This window comes from Cyclopterus lumpus, chromosome 14, assembly GCF_009769545.1.
Source record: "Cyclopterus lumpus isolate fCycLum1 chromosome 14, fCycLum1.pri, whole genome shotgun sequence".
NCBI classification, from domain to species: domain Eukaryota; kingdom Metazoa; phylum Chordata; class Actinopteri; order Perciformes; family Cyclopteridae; genus Cyclopterus; species Cyclopterus lumpus.
Genome location: NC_046979.1, coordinates 17,111,341 through 17,134,345, shown reverse-complemented (window position 1 = coordinate 17,134,345; position 23,005 = coordinate 17,111,341). Strand labels below are relative to the sequence as shown.

The 23,005-nt window shown below is 44.4% G+C and overlaps 1 protein-coding gene across 9 annotated transcripts in view; it reads right to left on the bottom strand.

Moving 5' to 3' along the window:
- LOC117742576 (RNA-binding protein Musashi homolog 2) overlaps positions 1-23,005 on the bottom strand; it is a 221,202-nt gene that overhangs the window by 19,338 nt on the left and 178,859 nt on the right. For 5 of the 9 annotated variants that reach the window (XM_034550081.1, XM_034550080.1, XM_034550082.1 and 2 more), the window contains exon 11: positions 6,245-6,364. The exons of 1 other annotated variant lie outside the window; for it this stretch is intronic. In XM_034550081.1, the coding sequence (XP_034405972.1) occupies positions 6,245-6,364 (120 nt within the window). The remainder of the gene's footprint in view (positions 1-6,244; positions 6,365-23,005) is intronic. 3 more of the 9 variants (XM_034550085.1, XM_034550084.1, XM_034550088.1) reach the window with 1 other exon arrangement.

Here is a 23,005-nt window from a genome sequence, read left to right as displayed (position 1 = left end):
GAGCCAGATTCATTAAGACCAGTGCACACGGCCAATCCTGGTCTCCTCTCAGGCACGGCTGAAGATCACAGTGCTTGTTGAGGGGGAAATTGATAATGATCTTAATTTGGAAATGTCTGTCACATGAGCTCCCTTCTTTTCGTTGGTGGAAGGGGAAAAAAAAGGAGGTGGGAGAAGAAGTGGGTAGAACAAAAGAAAGGAAAGAACAAAGACGAGCAACAACCAACCGTGAGGAAGAACGGGCTTTTACGAACGCGGAGACCATCCTGAGTCCCAATAAAACTGAACGAGAGACACCTCTCTCAAGTCAGACACGGTGTACATAGCAAGTACCCAGTCCTGTAAAAAGCAACTGAATGGGGCTTTGAGTACACCGCAGGTAGAGCCGAGATCTGAGACTGACATTTTGAGCTTCGCAGAAAGCTCAGAGGGACTCAGAAAAACACTCAACCAGAGTAGGCTGGGAGCTGTGAAGTTCCCTGGACTGTCAGAACCATCTGCATCACTCGCACTTTACTCCGCTTTCATCTGACAATCCAATAGCGCAGGAAATGTCACATGTCTACTTCAAAATGCCGAAAAAACAGAACGATAACCGCCTTCTTTTAAAGAATGTGGAAAATAGTGTTGTTATTGTTGTTGTTGAGAGAAACATCTTATTAATTATGAATTATGAACGTCGTTCATGTAACGACTCCCTGACGCTCATTTAAAGTGGCAGCAGTGGCACATTTATGCAGGTTCGTCCTTCATATCAACAGCAGAGGTGGATTACACTCGTCCACAATGCAGCCCAGGTGCTGGCGCATGCATTAGTCATCTCCAAATTAGCAATTTCCTCCTCTCTGCTCTACTATGCAGATGTTCGGCTCCGCCAACTGATATTAAGTGACTGCCCTTTGCGTCCTCCAGTGGCACCCGGTAGCAGTTCGAACCAGGTTCAACTCCGTGAAACCAGCTTATGAAGAAATATATGGGCCAACACCTCTCTAGCTCCAGGCGATGGCGAACTCTGTGCAGTAGCCACATCCCTCTGATCTACTTGTCGCCTGGAGCCAAAGTCTCTCAAACTTCCTCACAAACGCGCGTCAAAACTAGTCCTTGTTCTTGCTCTTTAGTGGTGCAACATGCTCCCGGTCGAGATCAGGGCAGCAGAAATATTTCGCCATCTTCAAATACCAACCTCTTCAAAAAGAGTCTTTTTTTTTAAAAATAAAACATGTTGCTGAGCCAGTCCACAACTTTGATAACTTGGACGTCTTCCTGCCTTAAAATGGGAGGACTCGAAATTTTAAGCTGCAAATGTTTAAACCCTACTAGAGAAGCCCTGCTCTTCACTGCAAGAGAAGCCGAAATTATGCAAATAAAAAAAATAATCATTAGGATCTTCTCCGGGAGCTCAATGGAAATTTGAACGTAGGATAAACACACGTCGCAAAGTTTCAAAGATGTTGCAGGGTGTATGTCCGCGGGGCACAAGAGGAGCCGCGGGGAGAAGTCCAAAATACACCTTCTCATCAGCAGAGGTGTGTCATAGAGGGGGAAGTCAGCGTGCTGTCACTGTTGCGCTCTGGGAGTAGTGTGAAAGTGCCCTCTGTGAGGGATGGATCACGTCTGCCATGTTCACGACGCTCTCCGTGTGCACTGCTGACAATCATCCCTCAAGAAAGATGATGCCTGCATAATAAGGGTTTCTTGTAAAGAACCAGAAATGTAAATAGTACAGATGGTTAAAGTGTAATTTTATTTGGGATATATTATGGGAATGTTCACGTTATTTGGCAGTATTTCTATTTTTAGTTCAATTTCACTTGGTTTTGACTGCCACGTTAGGCGGCAGCCCACCTACTGGGTCAAAGTATACACAGTATACAATATGTGGTGCTCTATGGGAACTGTAGGTGGAGTCAAAGCACAAAGTATCCACACTTACATCACATATGTTTTTTTTCTTTGTGTCTTTTTAACAACAAAAAACGTCGTCTGCACTAAAATGAGAGGATTTCGGCAAATGAATAAACCACTAGAATAGCTATTCCAGTCCCGAGTTAATTTTGGGCTGACTATGCTGCAAATGAGATGGTATGATAGGACGGAGATGAAGCATTATCCCCGGACGACACAGAGAGGAAGGTCAAGCCTTAACAATCTGTGTCCTCTGTTCCGTCTGTGTATAGAGCGAAGAGACCACCGAATGCATTCATCCATGTCCTAGTGTGTTATTAGCATCATCTCAAACACTTTATAAATCATCAATAAATAATTTGTCTCTCTGTCAGAAAGGAAGTGAGGTCGTGGCCAGAAACCTTCATTCTACCGTGTCAGAAAGCCACAAACCACAGAACTGGACTTACCAAGATACACTTCTCTCCAGAGAATAAAACAGTTAAGAAATGGGAGCAATATAAGCATACAGCGGATTTAGGTGATACATACATACATATATATATATATATATATATATATATATATATATATATATATATATATATATAGTTTTTTTTTTAAAAATCACATCCATGTTCCAGATTTGCCTGCTGTTATTATGGTAATGCTTTGCAGACCGATTCTGCCGTAGACTTAGGGAGCATGGCTATTTCACTGAGTGATGTTTTGCTGCCTCACGGCTGTTTAAGTACTCTAAAACAGGCCCATGATGTCACTGTTTACCACTCCACCACTCCCCCCCCCCCCCCCTGTTCATAGTCATTTACTTGTCTCTCTTCCATTTGCAGCTGTCAGAATTAAACTGTACATAATGGTTGTCATCACGTCTCTTGCTTCCTGGCTGCTGCTAACCCCAAATCAACATTCCTGCTTCTTGGTGATGTTCATTGCAATTGTTGGGCAAATTGTTTGTTTTGAAAATGCAAAATCAAATAGCCCGATGTGCAAGACAGAGCATCTGATTGGCTTCCTGTGTTCCCCGTGTTGATTTGAATTTAGTGCAAATGAGGACAGGCGGGGGAATTTGTTTGCCTGTGTGTGTGTGTGTGTGTGTGTGTGTGTGTGTTTGTGCGCGCTCATGTAGGTCGTATGCATACACTTCAGCCGCTCGTACCCGCCTGCGGGTTCACGTTGCACGTGTGTGCGCATTCTGAGGTATCGCAGCATGTGACATTCGCGACAGTCCACGGGCTTTATATCTGTGTGTGACTGCAACGAGCAGACAGAATTAAAACAGAGATTTAGCAACAAGCTTCTAATTGTACGTCTGATTACCCTGAAGCCTGCAGGCTGTCTTAGTCAGGGGAGCTGTTATTGACAGCTATTGAATGATCTACAGTTGTTAAAGTGCAGAAGGCAGGGTGTCCGAATGAAGCCAGCAAGTCAATCAATGCTGCGTTGAGGACAGCAAGAAACCTGCTTCCTGTGTTTGTGAATAGGCTGTGTGTCCTGTAATCACACTTTAATGGAGTGTGCGTATTGGAAGTTGGTGTCTGAGCCAATGATCTTTCCATTTGAATTTTTAAACATTTGTATTTACTCATACCCTGCAGCAACCACATGGCGAACACGTCTTACTAAAGTAGCGAAGGTTCAGGGTGCTTTAACCGGATACCAGATTGATAGAAAAGTCCCTGAAGAGTAAAGATGAGCGAGTGCAAGGAAGCACTAACTAACTTTAGTGTCAATTGGGCCGATGCTGACGTTTCACTATAACTCGGTTAGTGCACCATGAACGGCTGGCTTCACATATAATAATACTAATACTAATAATAATACATCGAATTTATATTGCGCTTTTCGAAACACACAAAGACGCTTAATATATCGTGTCAAACGGCAAACAAAACATATTCTTATCCGGCACGGAAAACAGGTTCTCCTGGCAGTCAAATATTAAGACAAAGTGGAACCGTTTTGCCTAATTTGCAAACATTTTGAACTTGTACTATTTCACAAAATGTTTGATACGAAGAGGTTTCAAAGGAATGAATCCTTGAAAAGCTGTAACCTACTTTTAGATTATTGCATTTGATTCATAATCTAAAAAGGTACGAGTAACCATGTCTTTTGAATGATTGATTAGGTGAAAGGCAGAGACGTCTCCCGCCTGCTACAGGTTCATTCTCAACTGTTGCTGCCCGTCAGAGCGCCCGGCGCCTTGGATAGTTGCAGCGTCCAGCCTGAATGCTACTCGCAGCCTATATTCACCATCCCTCCTCTGTTCTCCCTCTTTCCCTTGCTCATGCTTCAGGTAACATCCCATGGACTTGTGGCTAGAAACTTAAGTTGCACGTGAGTTTTCTTGTTTTTTGTTTTCTTGGCAGCTTGAATTAGCAGACATTTGTTTTAGGCCATTAGCTCCAAAGCAAAGACTTCGGCCTGCATTGTTTTACTTTTTGTTAAAGGAGATTTGTTTTGTATTTCAGTTGCAGTGAGTGTCGGGGGATTAGTTAAAGAAAGGAAAGTTTATGCGAAAGCCAAAAGGGTTAATGGTTTATTCTTGGGAAATTTTATGGAAAGAGTTATAAGGGAAACATACAAGTAGTGCTTTTTTAATATATTTATTTGAGATATTTTCTTTTATTTATGCAAAAGTGGTTAAAATATGAACCCCCAAGTTTTACAGAATATCGCTTGCAGATTTGAAAGTATTTTTGTCGAAGTCCTGACTTGATTGTCTCACACAGGCTGCGGTTACAATAATGCCCGTGGAGGCGAGTCAGGCCTCTCTGACTCGAGTAGGAGTGCTCTGTTTTGATCATGTTATAATGTGTATACCTCCAAGGAGGACTAGCAACTAGCAATGTGTGAAAACGGCCTCCTTCACGTGAGGTAAAAAGTGTGAGAAAGTTACGACGAAACTTAATCGAGACTGTTGGAATGCGTCATTCTCAGCCCGGAGCTGATCCTTCTTTAAAACTAAAATAAGACGATATCTTAAGACTAAAGGAACAAAGTATCTTCTAAATTCAATCCCCTAAACATCTATTAAATGTGTATGTCTGCTTTCATCAACACATGTGACATGTGCATAGTTCGATAATTATCTGTGTTATCTTGCAGCAGAGAGTAATATCCTTCCAAAGTTTTTGGACCTCTGAAGTTTTTCAAAGACTCCTTGAGAGACTTTAAAACACTGGCTTAGATAATCAAACATGGCGGTTGGGCCGACACGGCTTGTGCGTTTTCTTTTTCTGGGCTTTCCCCTGTGTTCTCACGTACCAGTGAGGTCTAGTGTGGAGCTGAAAGTCTTTCTCTTAATGGTGTGGGGAGTCTTTTTAAAAAAAAGTTTAATGGACTATGTTTATAAATGAGACATTGAGCTGCACTTTAAAATTCTCTAAAGTGTCTTTATCGAGGTTTGTCATTTTGGAAACCGTAAATTACTGGCAACTTTCTTGGGACAGTCGGCCCATGTGTGACCGCTGTGTAGTGCCTGTAAAGCGGAGTTAAGTTGGTTAAATCTTCCAGAAGGAGTGTTGTGTAGGAGGTGTGAAGGGTTTTAAGAGAGCTGGATTTCCTGACGTAATTTTGGAAACTGATATCGAACACATTGCAGGGTCAAATTATGATTTGTATGGGAGGTTCACAGGTTTTTTAAAATTATTTTTATTGTAATGTCTCATAAGTACCTCTGATTTGGTTTATTATGTTTGCTTGTTTGAGTTAAAATGTAAACAGAAAAGTTGGTGAAACTAACAATATTTACTTAATGTCTAAAATTAAAAAAATCAAGGTTGACATTATATTTGTTTTGTAAATGTACTTGTATTTGTTAAAATGCATATTGAGTTTTCACTCATTATTTAATGTAGACTTTGTGCAATGCACATAAAAAGAAATAGTCAACATGTTAAACATTTAATATTACAGTACAATTTCTTAAATTTGACTAAATGTATGCATACAGTCTGATGTATTGCATATGCTGACTTTAATCATATTATGAATCTCATCCATAATATGATTAAAGTCTTGTGGCATTTTTATTAATTCTTTGTATTACAGTTACTGTATATTATTGCGTTTTCCCTACTGGTTTACTAAACCTACAAGGAATGTTTGGTATAGGTTTTCTCCCTTTTTTTTTGGAGTCAAATCAAAATAACAATTTTAAGAGTGGGACCGTGTACACAGAGAGGCCCTGGGTAAAAGACCTCTCGTGTGTACGATGCTGTCAGTCTAAACTCAAATGGTGTGCATGGGGGCTCGGGGGACTATGTCTATGGGGAGAAGCAGAGCAGGAGAAGTTGGAGAGAGCAGCAGCCACACAGAACATGGACAGAGCGTTTACCTGGCCCTGTGCTCTGTGGGTACGCCAAGTAGCCGCCTCTTCCACGGGCCCCCCTACCTGAGCCACGCGCTGCCGCTACCGCCGCTGCCGCCACCGGTCCGTATGCTGTTGCTGGGAAGCCTGCAGGCACATACACATACACACACACACACACACATCACTTCCTGCACATGGATGAGTACGTCCCAGAGCTACAGGAGAATGTTGATACCAGCACTGAGCTACGGGATAAAACTAGAGCTGTCAAAGACTGGGGCTCATGTCAGGGCGACATCCATCAGCAGACTCTCACTGAACCCACTGTGGTATTCAAAACCCTGCAGACCCACTGATCCATACGCAGAAACAGAGGGATAGCCAAGAGCAATTCGCCGAATATCACACTGAAATAAAAAAAAGAACTAGTGCCGCTTCAAAGTGCTTGTCATGATCACCGTGAGGCCAATTTAAAATTACCATGGCACAGAAACTTTCATTCATGTTTTAAAGAGTCGCGAAACGTTAGCGTTATAATAGTGGAATATATATTATACAGCACGTACTTAAAATTCAGACCCTCTCGATTGTCATAGAACATTTCTGCCCTGACTGGAGAGGTGCACATTCTTCATCATCTATAAAACTGTGAGTAAACTGACTTTCTCAATTCACCAAGTCCCTGATTCTATTAGTGAAAGCATTTGGCTCTGGAGGGTGTTTATGTCACACGCTTTGGATGAAGGATGACAGACATTCTGCGCTGCATGGACATGGGCATAGTCGCCCGACCACTGGGGACCATGCCTGCATTTTGTCCGGGAGTGCTCCCAATTACCGAGACTTTCCATGGAATCCGAATCATCCACCTTGATGCACGAGGCAGAAAAAAATATTCCACATTCTTTGCTCGGCTATTCAGGTAAACGATGCGCAGTTGGGGACATCTGTTGGAAGAGTCCTCATTCAGAGGAGACTTCAATCCATTAGCTTATGTGAAGACTGAACAAGTCTCTTGTGCGTGTTTCTTCTTTGGTAAATATTTATAGTGAGATTTGTGGAGCTTTAAAAGCATTCAGAAATCTGTCCAAATTGTCAGTTTCATGACACCATCATAAGTGTAAAGCCTTACTACCATGCAAATATAAATCTACTTCTTTATGGTCTGATTATATAAAAAAATATATATCAGCCTAATAATCAGTCTGTAATTAAGCCAACGCAGTATCTGTGAATTGTAATTACATTGTTAGCCTTAATGAACACAGTAGCTCGAGGTCGCTGACAGAGGCGAGTCCATGCCCAGGGCCTGGGCTCCTCTCTCAGCACAGGAATGGCATGTCATTAGCGGTGGTGATGAGATTCCTCACTCAGGGCTCAACACCGTCTCTGCCTAATCAGCCACCTAAAATTATCTCCACAGGAAATGCTTTCCTCACTCGCAAAAAAATGGTCTTCAAATTCCCTCTGTTGGAATCCCTTTTAATTTCTCCAGTTGAATGTGTGTGCATTTGCACGTTTCTTCTATGTGTTGGCCTTATGCTGGAGACTGTGTGGTTTAGACCTTTTATGAAATGGCACAGGACACCTTAGAGAATCTTTTTTTTTTGGTTGTTTTGTTTTGTTATGCTGTGGAGGTGAGAAGTGCACCAGTGGGTGACCTATTTTCCGATTCGGCCTTGTACGGCTATTCCACCAAGAGGGGCTCACACAAAAGACTGATGAGAGGGAGGGAGTGGGGGAAGGAGGCGGGGAGGAAGGGAGGAGGTGACAGGGCAGGGTCAGATGAGCCGCAGCCAAAGAGAAAAACACATAGCTTTTCATCAGCCGGCTGAGAGGGAGGTAATTCACAACTCTGTCGACACAATATGACCATGAATGTGTGTGTTGAGTGTGAGGTGCCATCATGTTGCGACTGGCAGGCAGGTGAAGAAGAGAAAGAAATGTCATTTTTTTCCCCAACCATCTAACAGCTCAGGAGAGAATAAGGGGCCGAGGCGGCAAGGCGTCGGGGTGGGGGGGAGAACCAAAGAAAAAGAAGAAAAAAACCGACATAAGGCAACTGAAATCAGCCGCGTTTATGCCACCGCTGCCTGCGCTACACCGGGAACTGATTCGTACAGCTCAAATGATATTCTCCACCTCTTTTCACGAAAACACAAATCAACTGTGATACTATGCTAATGATGGCCATGCACCCCTGCATTTCCACTTACAGTCCCCACGGTTGCTGGGCGGAACAGTGTTTCATGCAGCACACTCCACACCTCTTTCTCCCCCTCTCTCTCTCTCCTTTCCTAAGTGCTGAATCCATCTTCCCCGCGCTGCCATTGTCATGACACCCCCAATAGACCCACTGGCTCGGAAGTTAGTTGCGGGCAAAGTTGTGGTGAGAGATTAACTTTGCAGGATTAGGTGGGTTAATTAATAGATGGCTGCTGCTCATTGTTTTGTGCTCACGCTGTAAGAAGCCACCCAAGAGAAGCGCTGCAGCATTAAATCAATTTCATGGCCCTTTTATTACTGACGAGATAAAGCCAATATTTAGCTTTCAATTCTTCACAATTATTGGGCCCCTGCTTTGCCACTTGAGTGGCTGCGCTTGGCTGGGGACAAGGACACATCTGTTTATGAGCTGTGGAGGCCCGGGGGCCTTTGGTGTCCGGACTCCGGGGAACTGTCCTCAGCTTTTGCTCCTCGAGCCTGGAGCACAGAAATTCAGCCTTCTCCAGGAGTGCACAAAGAAAAAGGAAGACAGATTAGACCTAAAGAAAGATGAGCGCCGTCAAGAATCTCATTTCGCCCTCTCTCCAAGCTAAATAATTGCACTTTCTCAACCCAAACATTAGAATTTCCTGAACAAAAGATTCATATTCACAACAAAAACAGTTGCACATTTCAACAGCTAATTCCCAGTCTGAGAGTTAATCTATCTCCAAAATAAAAAACTTTGACACTAACTTGTAGAGTTCTCCCCATTCACCTCCACTGTTTGCATACATTGAGCAACATATAGAAATTGATGCTGAACCGTCACCCCGTGTCCATATCCCGCCCAACCCGAAAACAGACTTTTAGCGAAGGCAACGTGGCGGACAGAATTGCATGTCCGATCGATGGTATTGTCGGTCCGGTGCTGAAGGGGCACAATGTGCATTCATATTTTCATGATAATGCACAGCACATACTGCAGCGCCATGCCTGTAAAGTAGCTTTTTTCGTGGGTGCGCGCCGTCTCTCTTTCCGCCTGCACCTGTATTTTGTGAGCCTCTGTGAACTTGACTGTACTGAAGTAGGAGGAGAGGAGCAGTAGGGGCAGTGTCACGGTGATCAAACAGCGCAGTGCAATTTTTGTGTCAAGGTTTCCTGTGTTTTTTTCTGCTCGCACCGACTGCCTGCACGAGCCAGGTCAAAAGCTTTGTTTTCTCTATTATAAAACTGTCAGAACTTTGCTGAATATCACATTGCTTTTAAAGTAGAGAGAACGAGGTGATATGATTGGTTAAATTAATTACAGTGCCGCCATCACAATGATGATGATGTATTCCTCCTAATATCACCATGATTTTAAGCTGCCTTGCATTGCATGCTTTCAATTAAAGAATTACCAAGTCAGTCACAATGTCCTGAGATAGCCTAACCAGACCCGCCAGCTGGTTTGATACACAATAACCCTCTGAGAAGCCGTCCTTGGAAACCGTTTGGAAAAGGGCAGGCACTTTCAAAAAACACTTGGCGGCTGATTGGGTAAACCATCTGTCAATCATTCTCTGGCCGAAAAGAGCGAAAACATCTTTTCCATCGAGAAAAGCCTTCCGGGGGTGTTGTTGTTGTTGTTGTTTGCTCGTCTTTCCATGAAGAAATACCCTCCAGTTCTGTTATAACTGCCTCCATTGTTGTTTAGAACGAACCATATGTGGCATACACATCCATGCCACATCTAAGTAGCTCCTCACAGGAGGCCGATTGGCTTGTGCTGTAGCGTACCGGACACAAACGCACCACTTTAGACCTGGCAAGATGGGTTATCGTGTGACATGTGGTCCCGTGATCCCGCAATCTTATGACGTCGCGAGAATCCAAGTTTGAGATACCCACGCTGGGCCCCACATTGCCTCAATTTGTACTGTGTGTCAAATACTCATCACCAGAGTATACTAAGAGGTAAATGGACTGTACTTGTACTTTTCTAGTCTTCCGACCACTCAAAGCGCTTTAACACTACATGTCAACCTTCACCCATTAACACACATTCATACACTGATGGCAGGGGCTACCATTCAAGGTGCCACCTGTCCATCAGGACTCCAACTAACCATTCGCACCTATTCATACACCGCAGCAGCTTGCAGGAGCAATTTGGGGTGAAGTAGCTTGCCCAAGGACACGTCGGAAGTGGGGATCGAACTGCCGATTCTCTGATTGATGGACAAGCTTGCAATGTGTACTTTATCTCAAAAGACATTCAACCCGGGACATGAGGAAGGGGGTTTTGCACAATCTTAACTTGCGCTTATAAACTCCTTAATCCTCAACATCGCCACCTGATTTTTCTCCTGATGCACGAGTTCTGGTACATTTTTGCAGATCTTTATTTTTGGCTCACTGCCTCTCTAGCCACTTTCTGATCCTATTACCCAGAAAACACCACAGTGAAAAGTTGTTGCATTATGAATCAATGAGGTCCTATTTATGTCCCACCCGTCTGACAACAGCTTGACTGATGTTAATGTAATCTGTACTGTTCTTTGGCCCAAAACTGCCAGCAGCAGCTCCTCCCGTCATTGACAAAGGAGCGCCATCAGTCACAGAGCACTCCGCTCATTTCTGCTATAAGAAGAACTGTCAACTCTCTAATGCACAGGAGGAGCCCAGGGACAGCTGATATTCCACGGCAGCCCTATGGATGAAGTAGCCTTTGCCCATGTTTTAATATCTCTCTGAAACTGAAAACTAATAGGGACAAATGCGATGCACAGCACTTCGTTTTTTTGGTGGAAATCCCACATAGCGGAAAGTCAGAAAAAGTACATTACACACTCAATGTTTAGAAACTGTGAATAAAGTGCCGCATCAACGTTTTTTTTGCTGTTTACCGAGATGTTACAGTGATAAAGGAAACTCCCAGACGTGATTATTTTTTTTAAAAAGCATTGACACCAGGGTTAGCTTACTGGCTAACAGGGTATTCATGCTACGCTGGTTAACACAGCAGCTTGGTTTAGGAAAAGAGGCTCGTGAAGAAGCCTTTCCGCCTGAAGCTACACTCGGTTTTGGGTGGCAGACAGAAGGAGTGAGAGAGATGGACGGGAGAGAGCCGAGAGGAGGGGAGACCGATGAGCAGGAGGAGGACAGCGGCGACGTCAGGAGAAGAAGACAAAGAGAAGACAAGACAAAGAGAATGAGAAATTGAGGAGGAAATGAGGTCAGGACACAGGTTGATTCTCATAGAACTCTGTGAGATATTTTGGACACCTCAAAAAATATAGTTCAAGAAATTAGATTATATGACTACTATGTGAATAAAACGATAATACCCATAGCGACAATAAAGAGAAAAGATATAATGTGAAAACAAAACAAATGATAATCCACATGTCTTTCGTTAGATGAATACAACATTCTGCAATGTTGGAATCCTCCAGTAAATCTTTTGCATTAACTATTGATTTTACAATTACGTAAAAAGTGTCTATCCCCCTAACGGTTCTTAAGTATTGATAAGTCATATCTTAATTTGGTGGAATTACACTAGTTGCAAAAATGGATCATTATAGCATGCCAGGTCTTGCATGGGATTTGTGAAATATTTAAAACAGTTGTCACAGTGAAAAATAAGTAGCTCATAAGAAGTGCTCGAATTTCCAACTTACAATAAGTCCAGCAGCTAAGAAGATGAATAGGGTTACTTGCGAACTCTGAAATGTGTAATTTTTTATTGAACTGCCATAACCAAAATGTTTTTAATGATGGATTATTGACGTGTCAAGCTAATTTAATTTAATTGATCCTATCAAAACGGGGCTAATCTCATGGAAACAGAGAAAGGGAAACCAAACAGAAGATTGCTAAAAAAAAAAGAAGAACATTCCTGGTTGTTTGCCTTAGAAAAGCTCTAATTACTAATTATCCGTAAGATTTTTTTTTCTATTTTGCATTTGCATCATAGGAGGTGTTTAAGTGTCACTGTTCGCTGCAAATCCGATGTAATAAATGTGAGAAAAGTATGAGAAATCCTCCAGGAGATGCGTGTTTTTCTCCTGTCACCGCATGACAGTAAGAAGGACAAGCCAGCGGAAATAAGTCTGTTGATAAGTCATCGCGGAGGCAGCGGAGCACACTGCCGCCTCCGCAAAGGAGGAGGGAGGCACTCTGTCAGAGATGGAAAACTGACTCCACTTCACATTTTGCTTCATCAATAACCTTTGATAAGATGTGGGGGAAACACAGAGAGACAAATAAACAAAACAAAAAAGGAAGGAAGGAATATACTGTATATATCAAAGTTACAAAAGAGACAGGCACCTAGCAAGACATCTTTTCATCTGCAGACTGACAAGTGTCCCATTGTTGTCATCCTTCAGCGCTACTTTGTTGTTGTTGAAAGCATCTCTGGCTTGTTGTTATCAAAGGCATAAATCACAGAGCTGGAGAGCGCCAGGTGGCTTTCATATGAACCGTTACACACATGCTCATGTCTCACCTCTCCTCTGATCAACGGAGACCTACAGTACACACAGAGAGCCCCCCCACCTCCCCTTGAATAAAGAGACTGGTCTCTGGGAATGAGCCAGAGAGAGAGAGAGAGAGAGAGAGAGAGAAAGAGAGAGAGAGAGAGAGAGAGAGAGAGAGAGCATTTGCATGCACACCAATAATTGAATTATAACCAGGCTAATGCAATACGCATATTATTGCAACTCTCATGTAAACACCTTAACCGGGTTACCTTACTCGCATCAAGGTCCTAATCAGAGTAAGCATAACCTGATTAACAGAGCCGGGCTGCTTGTCAATCATTCAAATGGCTCCTGTCACGTGCATGTCTGCTTTCTGGCGGTGTTTGGATTCCGTGCACGAGCCACCAAAAGGTCACGCGGGGGGGAAACAGGACGCCGAGCGGAGGGCTTGACATAGAACGGGCCCACGGTGGAGACGGTGGAAAGATTAAACAAAGAACTCAAATAGGACGAAGCCGCAAAGCGCACCCATGCAGATGGATGCGCTCAGCCAATGCCGATATTTTAGTCCTTTTAAAAGCATCGCCACGCGTCTTTTGTACATCGAGTTGACCTTTAGACGATATAAACTTGGGATCCTAGGGAAGTCAGGTTGTTTAATAACTTGACCACACGCTTAAAAAGGGGCCCTGCGGTGATTTCACACATCAAATTAAATGCACTCGCATTGCATGATGATCATTATCAGGGCGATCTCGCCTGGAACTTGAAGAAGACAGATTTTTAGAGAGAGAGAGGGGGGTGTGGGGGGGTCTAATGAAAGAATGAGTATTTTGGGAATTGTAGGATCCGGTGTTGTTGGAGCGTGAACAATAGGGACTAAAGATCCGGATATCTCGGCGTCTGATGCATACATTGTCCCCTTTCTTACTTGAAGTCTGTCTCTTGCGAGTCCCTCAGCATCATGCAAGTGAAACACGAATGCTTTAATCTGGGCATTCGGAGTAATTCTTTGTGCAAATAAGACAAACTGACTAAGACTGTGGCAGTGTTGTGGCTATAACGATGAAATGATAACATAACACGAAGATAATGGAACACTTTTCAGACACTGAACACATCTCTGTAACCTTGTATGCGTGTAACTGTTACACGCCACTAAAGCAAGACAAATACAGCCGCTTTGCAGGTACGCACGCATTAGTATAATATCCCAGAATCACGAGTACTGTTGCTGTGTAACTACTCAACTGCATTTAGCAAAACAGCTGACCACAGGACATGATGCACCTCTTCCTACAGTGAGCCAGGCAATGCAAATACATACATACAAATGTATACACACATATATACACATATATATATATGCATACACATATACACACACATATATATATATATACACATATATATATGTATATATATGTGTATGTATATATATTATATACACGTATATATATACACATATATATGTATATATATATATATGTGTATGTATATACGTATATATTTTATACTCATATATATACATACACATATATATATATATATATATACACATATATATATATATATATATATATATATATATATATATATACACATATAAATATACATACACACACACACACACACACATATACACACACATATATATATATACACACACACACATATATATACACACACACATATATGTGTGGTATTATTATTGGCAGGGCTCTAACATATTGGCTCTACAACACCATGACCCCTGACCTCTATAGTACAATAAGAGTGGTCCAGTTCTTGTCGCTCACTGATATGATCATTACGACCGTGTGTGTACATGTGTGGGATCGGCGTGTCTACGGTTTGTACCCGTGTGTGTCGCCTGTTGCCTAAGCTGCGGTTCTTCTGTGCCAAAGGTTATGGTTTCTGTATGTAATGAAACCATTTGGCACACTGATCCTTTGCCATTAAGACTTTGTGGCTTCAGATCAGGAGAGGGGGGGGGTTTAGAAAGAGGAGAAAAAAGTCATTTACAAAAGTGGAGTGAGCCCAGAGCTCAGCAAAGCCTGGCTTTATGGTCGTAATTGCTCACGTATCGTATACCTTTGAACAACATGATGAGGCCGGGAAGGAGATACACTTGGTAAAATTTAAACTGGCTAAGCTTTCAGAAGCACATAGAAAAAAAGAAAAGAAAAATCCCCCCCTGCTGCAGGAGAAGTGCTCTGCTCCTTTACAAGACATCATCATGTTCTAAAATTAGTTTGACACACTGAGTCACATCATCTGATCCGTCGTAACCGTTGCAGCGTATTCGGGATTCATGCGCCACACAAACATGCGAGCGCCGGGTCACCGTGCCGCAGATGGAAAACATATAATGTGTCTCCGCGGGAAGGTCAGAGGTGAGGTGTGGTTTGAGCCTCGCTGGAGCTAGCAGGCACCGAGTGATTTGCTCAAGGGCGCTTCAGCAGGGTGTATTCTTGCTGGAGAGGGGGCTCGACCCAGAGCCCTTCAGCTGAAGAGCGGTCTCCATACACAGTATGTTGTCTGTCAAAAGTGGCATAATGAATTGCAGATTGCCTCGCGGTTTCTACAGTGCATGGCGTATACCATACCGACCATACCAACGACTCTAAATGAATCAATTGCAAATTTATAATGAGCCAGTAAACATATTCTTTTATGTTGCTCACAATACCCTCAACCTGGAAATAACTCCAGCCCCATGGAACTGCCAGCTCCGCACACACATCACACAGCTGTACACCGCGAGCGAGCGCCTGTGATGTTGTGATGTGGCGTCGAGAGCTCAGGGAAAAGCTCAGTGTCTTTTACTTCAATTCTCAGTGACAAGAGCGCCGTGTCTTTGTAGCTGAAGTGCATGGCGGCATAGCATCAAAGAGGACAAACTAGGCTCTTTATTGAAGTGCAGCCGCACTTTCGACCTCTTCTTTGTACGCCTTCCCATGCACTTCAGCAAAAAGTAAACGGCTCCTATGTTGCAGAACTGATCTAAACACGTGCTGCCTCTTCAAGCCTCAGAATACCTCTCAGCCCCCCCCCCCCCCCCCCCCCCCCCCCGCCCCAAACACACACACACACACACACACACACACACACACACACACATAGTAGATAAAGAAAAAAGGAATGGGAAGTGAAACAATAAGGCGCAGAAGAAGGGGTGGAATCTGCCAGAATAGATAAGGCAAAAAACATTTAAATCCATTCGGGTCTGGGAACAGTGACACTGGTTTGCAAATGGGATAGGGTCTTGGTTCACAACCCTAATATTCTAGGCGGTTTGGTGATTGTGACTTAAATAGAGGGAGACAGACAGGGAGGACACAGATGTCTGACCTTGCAGTGATGCTTATGTAATGGTCTGCTTCAGTGCCTTTAACTGCAGCGCTCTCTTCCAACCTGGGATCAGTAAAGGCAACATGTCTCTGCAGTCCAATCTCCTCTGACATCAGTCCTGACACTCAGAGTTTGAAAAGGTCCTGTGAGCTCTGAGCGAATCCTTTGTTATGGCCCTGCCTGCGTGGAGCCAATCATACTAATTAAACAAGACTACTTAAGCCTCCTCTCATTAGTGTCCAAGTAAACAGCCTTAATTCTTTATGCATGTTAATGCCCATCTCCCAATCCTGAGGGTGGCGGTGGAGGGGACAGATGAATGATGAAGGGGGGTAATTTCAGGTTCTCTTAAATGGAAGCGAGTGCATTAAGTGTCATTTCACCATTCAAGTTAAATATGTGTTTGTGGATTTGCAGTGATCGGTGCCAGCTTGCTTTTGTAGGAATTACTAATGTAGGTGCCAAATGAAATACGGTGTATTAACGTTGGTAATAATACGAGGCCCTATTTCATGAATAGGATTTTATAGCCAAGTTAAAACGCTGACAGACCCCATTATATTTAAGCCGGCTCCGTGCGCTGCCGTTACACAATCTACCACTGCTCCAGATACCAGGGGCAAGTAGGGTAACGTGTGGCGTGGACCAAAAATAGCACTGCAACGTTGGCCTCCGCTTGATCACTGGAGCTGAACACAATGTTTCCACTGAGTGGAGGTGTGCATGCATGCAGAGGGCTGTGCGCCATGCTCGTGAATACATCTACACATGTTCATATACATATGCATATACATATGCATGTGTCCGTGCACTGGGGAAAGGGACGATGAGAGCTACTGGAGGGCTATTAGCACAGTCAGCGGGAGGGAGAGATGGGAGGATAGAGGGAAAGGAGGGGGCAGCTGGGTAGACACCTAGCAGCTACCCAACTTGTGGGGCCCGTAGGTCTCGAACAGTGGGTGGGATCAAAACAAGAGGCAGCAGACACTGAGCAGGGTCTCACAGGCACAATGGCATCGCCGCCCCCCCTCCGTCCATGAAAGTAGCAGAGATCTTTTATTTTGAAGAACGGCTAGGACGGGACTCGATCCATGAATGCAGCAATGCCTCTAGTAAAGCAGGGGGCAGTATGCAACCTCACAAGCAATGCGTGTTGTTGAGACTCCACCTCGACAGATGCAGGGAGAGCTGTCTGGTGGACTTGAGGGAACACGGCAACTCAAACTTATAATACTGCTGCTAATTAGCCAGAGAGTAAGTTAGCCGAAAGGCGGAATTCTACTCCGTCAACTACGCAGGAGTATCAGGGCCACTGAGAGAAATAATAATAATGACACATTTGCAAGAACACAATCATAATAGAATAGATTGCTTCTCAGAAATCTTCATAGAACGCATGATACGCAGGAAATGTTGTGGATGCGCAGAAAGTTTTAAACATGTAAGCGCTATTTAAGTCCGGGAGTTTATAAATTAGTTAAGCGCATTCATTTATCCTTGACGTGACTAGGTCAATGATACACGTGCACATTTAAAGAAGGTACATTCGAAGGCAAAACCAAAACCTCGTATTTGAAATTGTCCCCTGGAGTATGTATTTTGTATTTCCTTCACATGAATAAAAAGGCATCTTCACCACAAATTGAAGCAGAACAATTCACCAGAATGGAGGGAATGAAAGTGTTTGACGCTCGGATCTTCCTGTGAATAAAAAGGCCGGCGCCCTTGCACAGGCACACTGTACTCCGCGTCTGAAGCTCCATTTCCTGTCCTCCTGCTGGTCGCCTGCAGTGTCCAAAAGGTAGACGCCGCCTACGAAGCCGGGCAGCTCGACTTTCATTTCTAGACCAGCGGCTCAGCAGTTGAGACATAATGAGCTTTACCGTTGCCACTCTTGCAGCAGCTCATCTTCCCCACCACAGGAACCCAGACAGTGGGTCTCCATGGCAGACTGTTTGCCTGCTTCAGTGTGAGAGGATGCGTCTGCTGTCCTGGGGAGAGTTAAGTCTCGGGCAAATGAGGTGAGCCTTCTCTTCCACTTTCGGGAAATAGCCAGCCTTTCACCGCTGCCTGTGTCAGAGTGCAGTGGTTGGTTTTTTTTTTTCGCGGAGACAGGTGCTCATGCACCCGAGGAGGCACACGTGCATGTGCACGTGACCCCCCCCACACACACACACACACCCTCCCTCCCTCCCTCCCTTGTGCGCACGTGAGTGTGCAGACAGAGCAGCGCACGGTGCATCTCCAAAGAAAAACTGAAACATGACCCCAAAACATAAATAAAGGAAACCGCTCCTCCTGTAAAAGCATGGAGGGGCGCGCTGGCGGAGTGCTGCTCCACTGCCTCTACTGGAAAACACATACAGTACATGGGCAGCCTATAGTGACTCTCTCTGATCACTAAAGCGAATGCGAGCAGAGTTTTAGGGTTTAGCGCTTGTGGAGCCATGGAGCTGATCCGAGAGCGGTCCAGCTCCATGGCTGCACACACAGAAGCAGACAGGGCGTGACATACAGTGCTGTCCACTGACGTCAGAGCAGCACAGCTCACTACTGTCACAGGGACTGGAGTCATGGCCTGGGGAGCTCAGAGAGTCTGCATGTGCAAGAGCCTGCTCACACACACACACACACACACACACACACACACACACACACTGAATGACTGACAACTGTGCAGTCAGCACTGCTGTGGAGACAGTGAGTCAGACAGGAAAGCAGAGAGAGAGAGAGAGAGAGAGAGAGAGAGAGAGCGAGCGAAAGATGCGTTGTGCGAGGTCCTTGGGAACGCGGTGAGGTCGCGACGCTCCTCGCCAGGCCCCTATTTTAAGGCCCTGCGACTCATCGAGTGCCCCGGCCTGCACAGACCCAATGGGCTAATGATCAGCCCGGGCAATTAAAGTCAATCTGTGAGTCAGTGTGGCATCAGGAGGGCCATCTGCTTCCAGCCCTGTAGCACTCACTCTGGCCTGTGGGACCACTTGCTGGGGTCACGGCTCACCCAGCGTGTAGAGAGATGGTCACAGGATCTAAGGAACAATCTGCTGTGTAACTCAAGCTCAACAGAGACCCGTTCTACCGACAGCACCGCTCTGTGTGTGCCGCCGCGTCTCACAAGTGCAGTTAAAACACAAATGTACTTATGGAGGACAATGTTGCATGCACCCAGGATGCAGGTAAGCGCCTCATCAGCCTCAGGCCAGTGATTCTTTTTCCCAGCTGCTCCAGCCCTGCAGCCAAGAAGTGGTGTACTATTCTGCTGGAATGGGAAGTGTAAGACGTCTGAATACTTAAGAGAGCTTTAGATCTGCTGATAATGACCGCACATGGTGTCCCAGACCACATCATCATCCACATAGGAAGTAATGAACTGGAGCCGGCGAGAAGAGAGCTCCATTGGACAGAAAGTTTAGAACGGCACATTCCACACTTATAATTAGCGGGACACTCGGGTCAACGTCGACGCAATGCCTTCTCTGGATCCACCGGGCTGCAGCGGCACAATGCCAGTTTGCACATCTGCATTTGGAGATGCCTGTGCTGAGATGAATGGAGCAGAGCTCTTGAAATCTGCGTTTAAGCGTCATGTAAATACATTATTTAGTTCATCTTTGATGTCAACGTTGCGTGAGAAGTTTTACAGAAAAGACCTCCGATGCCTGAGGGCCTTTTCTATGAAAAGGTAGCTGCAGTGTGCTTTAACACCATGTTAACATAGGAAAAGGTTTGCTGGCTCATTCCCAGGGTTCACTTCGGCTCCACAGCAGAGCTTTGTCTCATGAAACTAGACACATCACTGCACCACCTTCCCGTCCTGAACCCCCAACGTTGCAGAAGTTACATTTGCTTGAAAAAAGCTAATATTCTCTAAATAGTCCACGCCAACACCTTTTAATCCGACAGCAGAAGGTTGCTAAACCCTGGGAGGCTAACTGGTGGCTCAGGCCGATGCCCTGACTGTGACCTCTGGTGCATTTATCATATGCTCGGTTGGCTCTGCCCCAGTTTATAGGGGCATGCAGCCGCCAGGAACAGTCACTATCGTACAGGTCAGCAGCTCTTTCCCTATGGCCCACCTCCCGAGAGGACAGCTGCACTCTATATCTTTACATTCTTCTCCTATAGGAAAAAGGGGCCACAAAAAGGTGAGCTGTTATTTACAACCTGCTTCAAGCAGCAGTCCCCTTTTACAGGTTCAACCCCAACCGACGCGGTGTTAGTCATCTTTGTGCAACCTATTTCATCGCCTTTACACTGTGCATAAATGTGCTGTTGAAATGGCGTATTGCTGTCACCTAGACATGAGGCAGTGGGCCGCTGTGTCTAAGGCATGTTGGAGTAGGAGACACAGAAGGATGCAGACACGGATGAAGCATGTGACAAAACTAGGATGGTGGCAGCAAGAAAACGCAGAGAAATAACAATCGATCCAACTATATATATATATATATATATATATATATATATATATATATATATATATATATATATATATATATATATATATATATATATAAAGGATAGTGTTAAGGGAACTTGTAACCATTTAGTACTCATTGCCAATTGCTTTCCTCTCCCCTCCTTAATCACCCTTTCTCTCTATTCTTTTACTACTTAAGAGGCGGACTCACTGGACCTGGATTGCTGTTTGTCTGTCATGACATCTGGAGGGGCTGGATGACGGAGTGTTATGTCTTTCTCTCACTCAGTCTGTGTCTCTCCCCTGATGGGACCCCACTGACATCTTCATCCCTGTTTTTTTTCACTGTAGCATAATGACCTCCTACCAGCGGCCCCTAATGGAGCCATAATGGTCATTTATGCCAGGGGAGGCTCTGAGGGCACGGCTGTGGGAGGCAGCGAGTCGCACAGGAAGACGGGAGAGATCGGAGAGAAGCTCCTGGTTAAGTCCCTCCACCTCTGCCTCTTCCCTTCATACACATCTCTGCCTTTTGTATACATACAGCCTGTGTGTGTGCGTGTGTGTGTGTGTGTGTGTGTGTGCGCGTTCCACTGTGCATTCATGTGTGTGGAATAAAAAGACCGGACACAAGACCGGTTAACAATAGAACAATAGAAAGCACACTATGAATGCATCGGTGGTGTCTCCCTCTGCTCTTGATGTTCACTTCTCCAGCTTACTCGCATGCATTATGCACATAGACACACTACATATTTTAATTACATTGCCCTTACAGACAACCATGCATACATACATCATACACACAGCACCATCACTCTCAAAGCTTGCCTCCATATGTGCCACCACCACTGGCAGAAACTATACTGTACATAAATTACAGTGCATACGCTTAACTTGCACTTATTGCGATTTTCTCTTTTTCGAGCCATTTGCATTTTAATATGCACGGTGAACACAAGGACCTTTCACTTCATACAGTCTCGTGGCGTCTCGACAAAGACGACAGCTCAACGCAACGCAGGGCCGGGATCGAATAAGATGCAGCTTTAAATGTGGCTTCCGACGCCTTAATCACGCGAGGTCCTCCAAACGAGACACCTCATGCTTTAAATGCAGCACATCTTGGGATGTTCCCTTGGGGGGAGCGAGTGGAATAATACAATGGCACATTTATCAGCGCGCTAATGCTAATTAGACGGTTGCATAGAAACGGGAATAATGTACAGTAATGTTCTCTATACCTTGCCAGGGCCTTTGTTTTCTGTTTCGAGCAGCGATTGCAGCTGCGCTTTGGTTTAGTTAGGAAAAAATAATCTTATCTTATTATTATTACCTAAAAAAAAAAAACTAAGAAAAGGACAAAGAAGGACAAAGAAAAAAAGCATTACAAATATGATTATCTTACTGTAGGTTTGATCGCTTCGCGTAATCATCATGTATTTGTATTAATAAAAACAGGCACGCCGTGAATTCCTGGAGAGTGTGAAATGAAAAGGCGACAACTTGAAACATTGGCCGGACGCAGTAGAGCGGATGGATGTCCGTCGGCTCAAAAAGAGGACAGACGCGTTTCTCGCTACCACAAACATGAGCCGCGCATCTTGATTTCAACGAAACTTTTTTATGTTCCTCGTTTGAAGCTATCGTAAAAAATCTGTGCTGTCCAATCGTTTTTTTTTTTTTTTTCTTCCAAACTTGCAGCAGCTCGGGAATGGCACACTGTTTAATGCCTGATAGGAATCAAAGGGAAATCCTTTTGTACCTCATTTTTGATTCAAAGATGCTTTCAATTACAGTTTGCTGCTTTGGAGACCGATAAACGTTCGCTCTGAAATCGGATAATTTAAGTCGAGCTTTGATTCCTGCCCCGGCTGCCATCCGGCGCTGTTCCACGTTGTTCACATGTGGATGTTGCTTTCAAGTCTTCTTTGAGCGAATGTGGACATTTCTCAAAAGCAGTATTTCATTCATGGTGGGAACGACATAGAAGGAAGGTTAATAACTGAGATGCACAATGATCCTTTGCAGGGTCCTTTAAGTATCCTCCTGGCGCAGGACGGGTTTAGCGTGTTGCTAACTGTGTTCCCCTTTTCCAGTGGGTTAACCTCAATTATGCAAATTACGCCAATCAGCTTGATTAACACTACTCTGGGAAACGAGCTTCGCCACAGTTCTTTTTGGCCTCTTTTTGTTTTTAGGAAGCACGTCGCTGGGTGTGCGTGCAGAGTTGTTTTTTTGTTTTTTTGGTTCGAGCAAAAAAAAAAAAAAACGACGCTCAATTCATAAGGGGGACTGGAAATGAATATGGAGATCCGGCCCCAACTCGGAGTG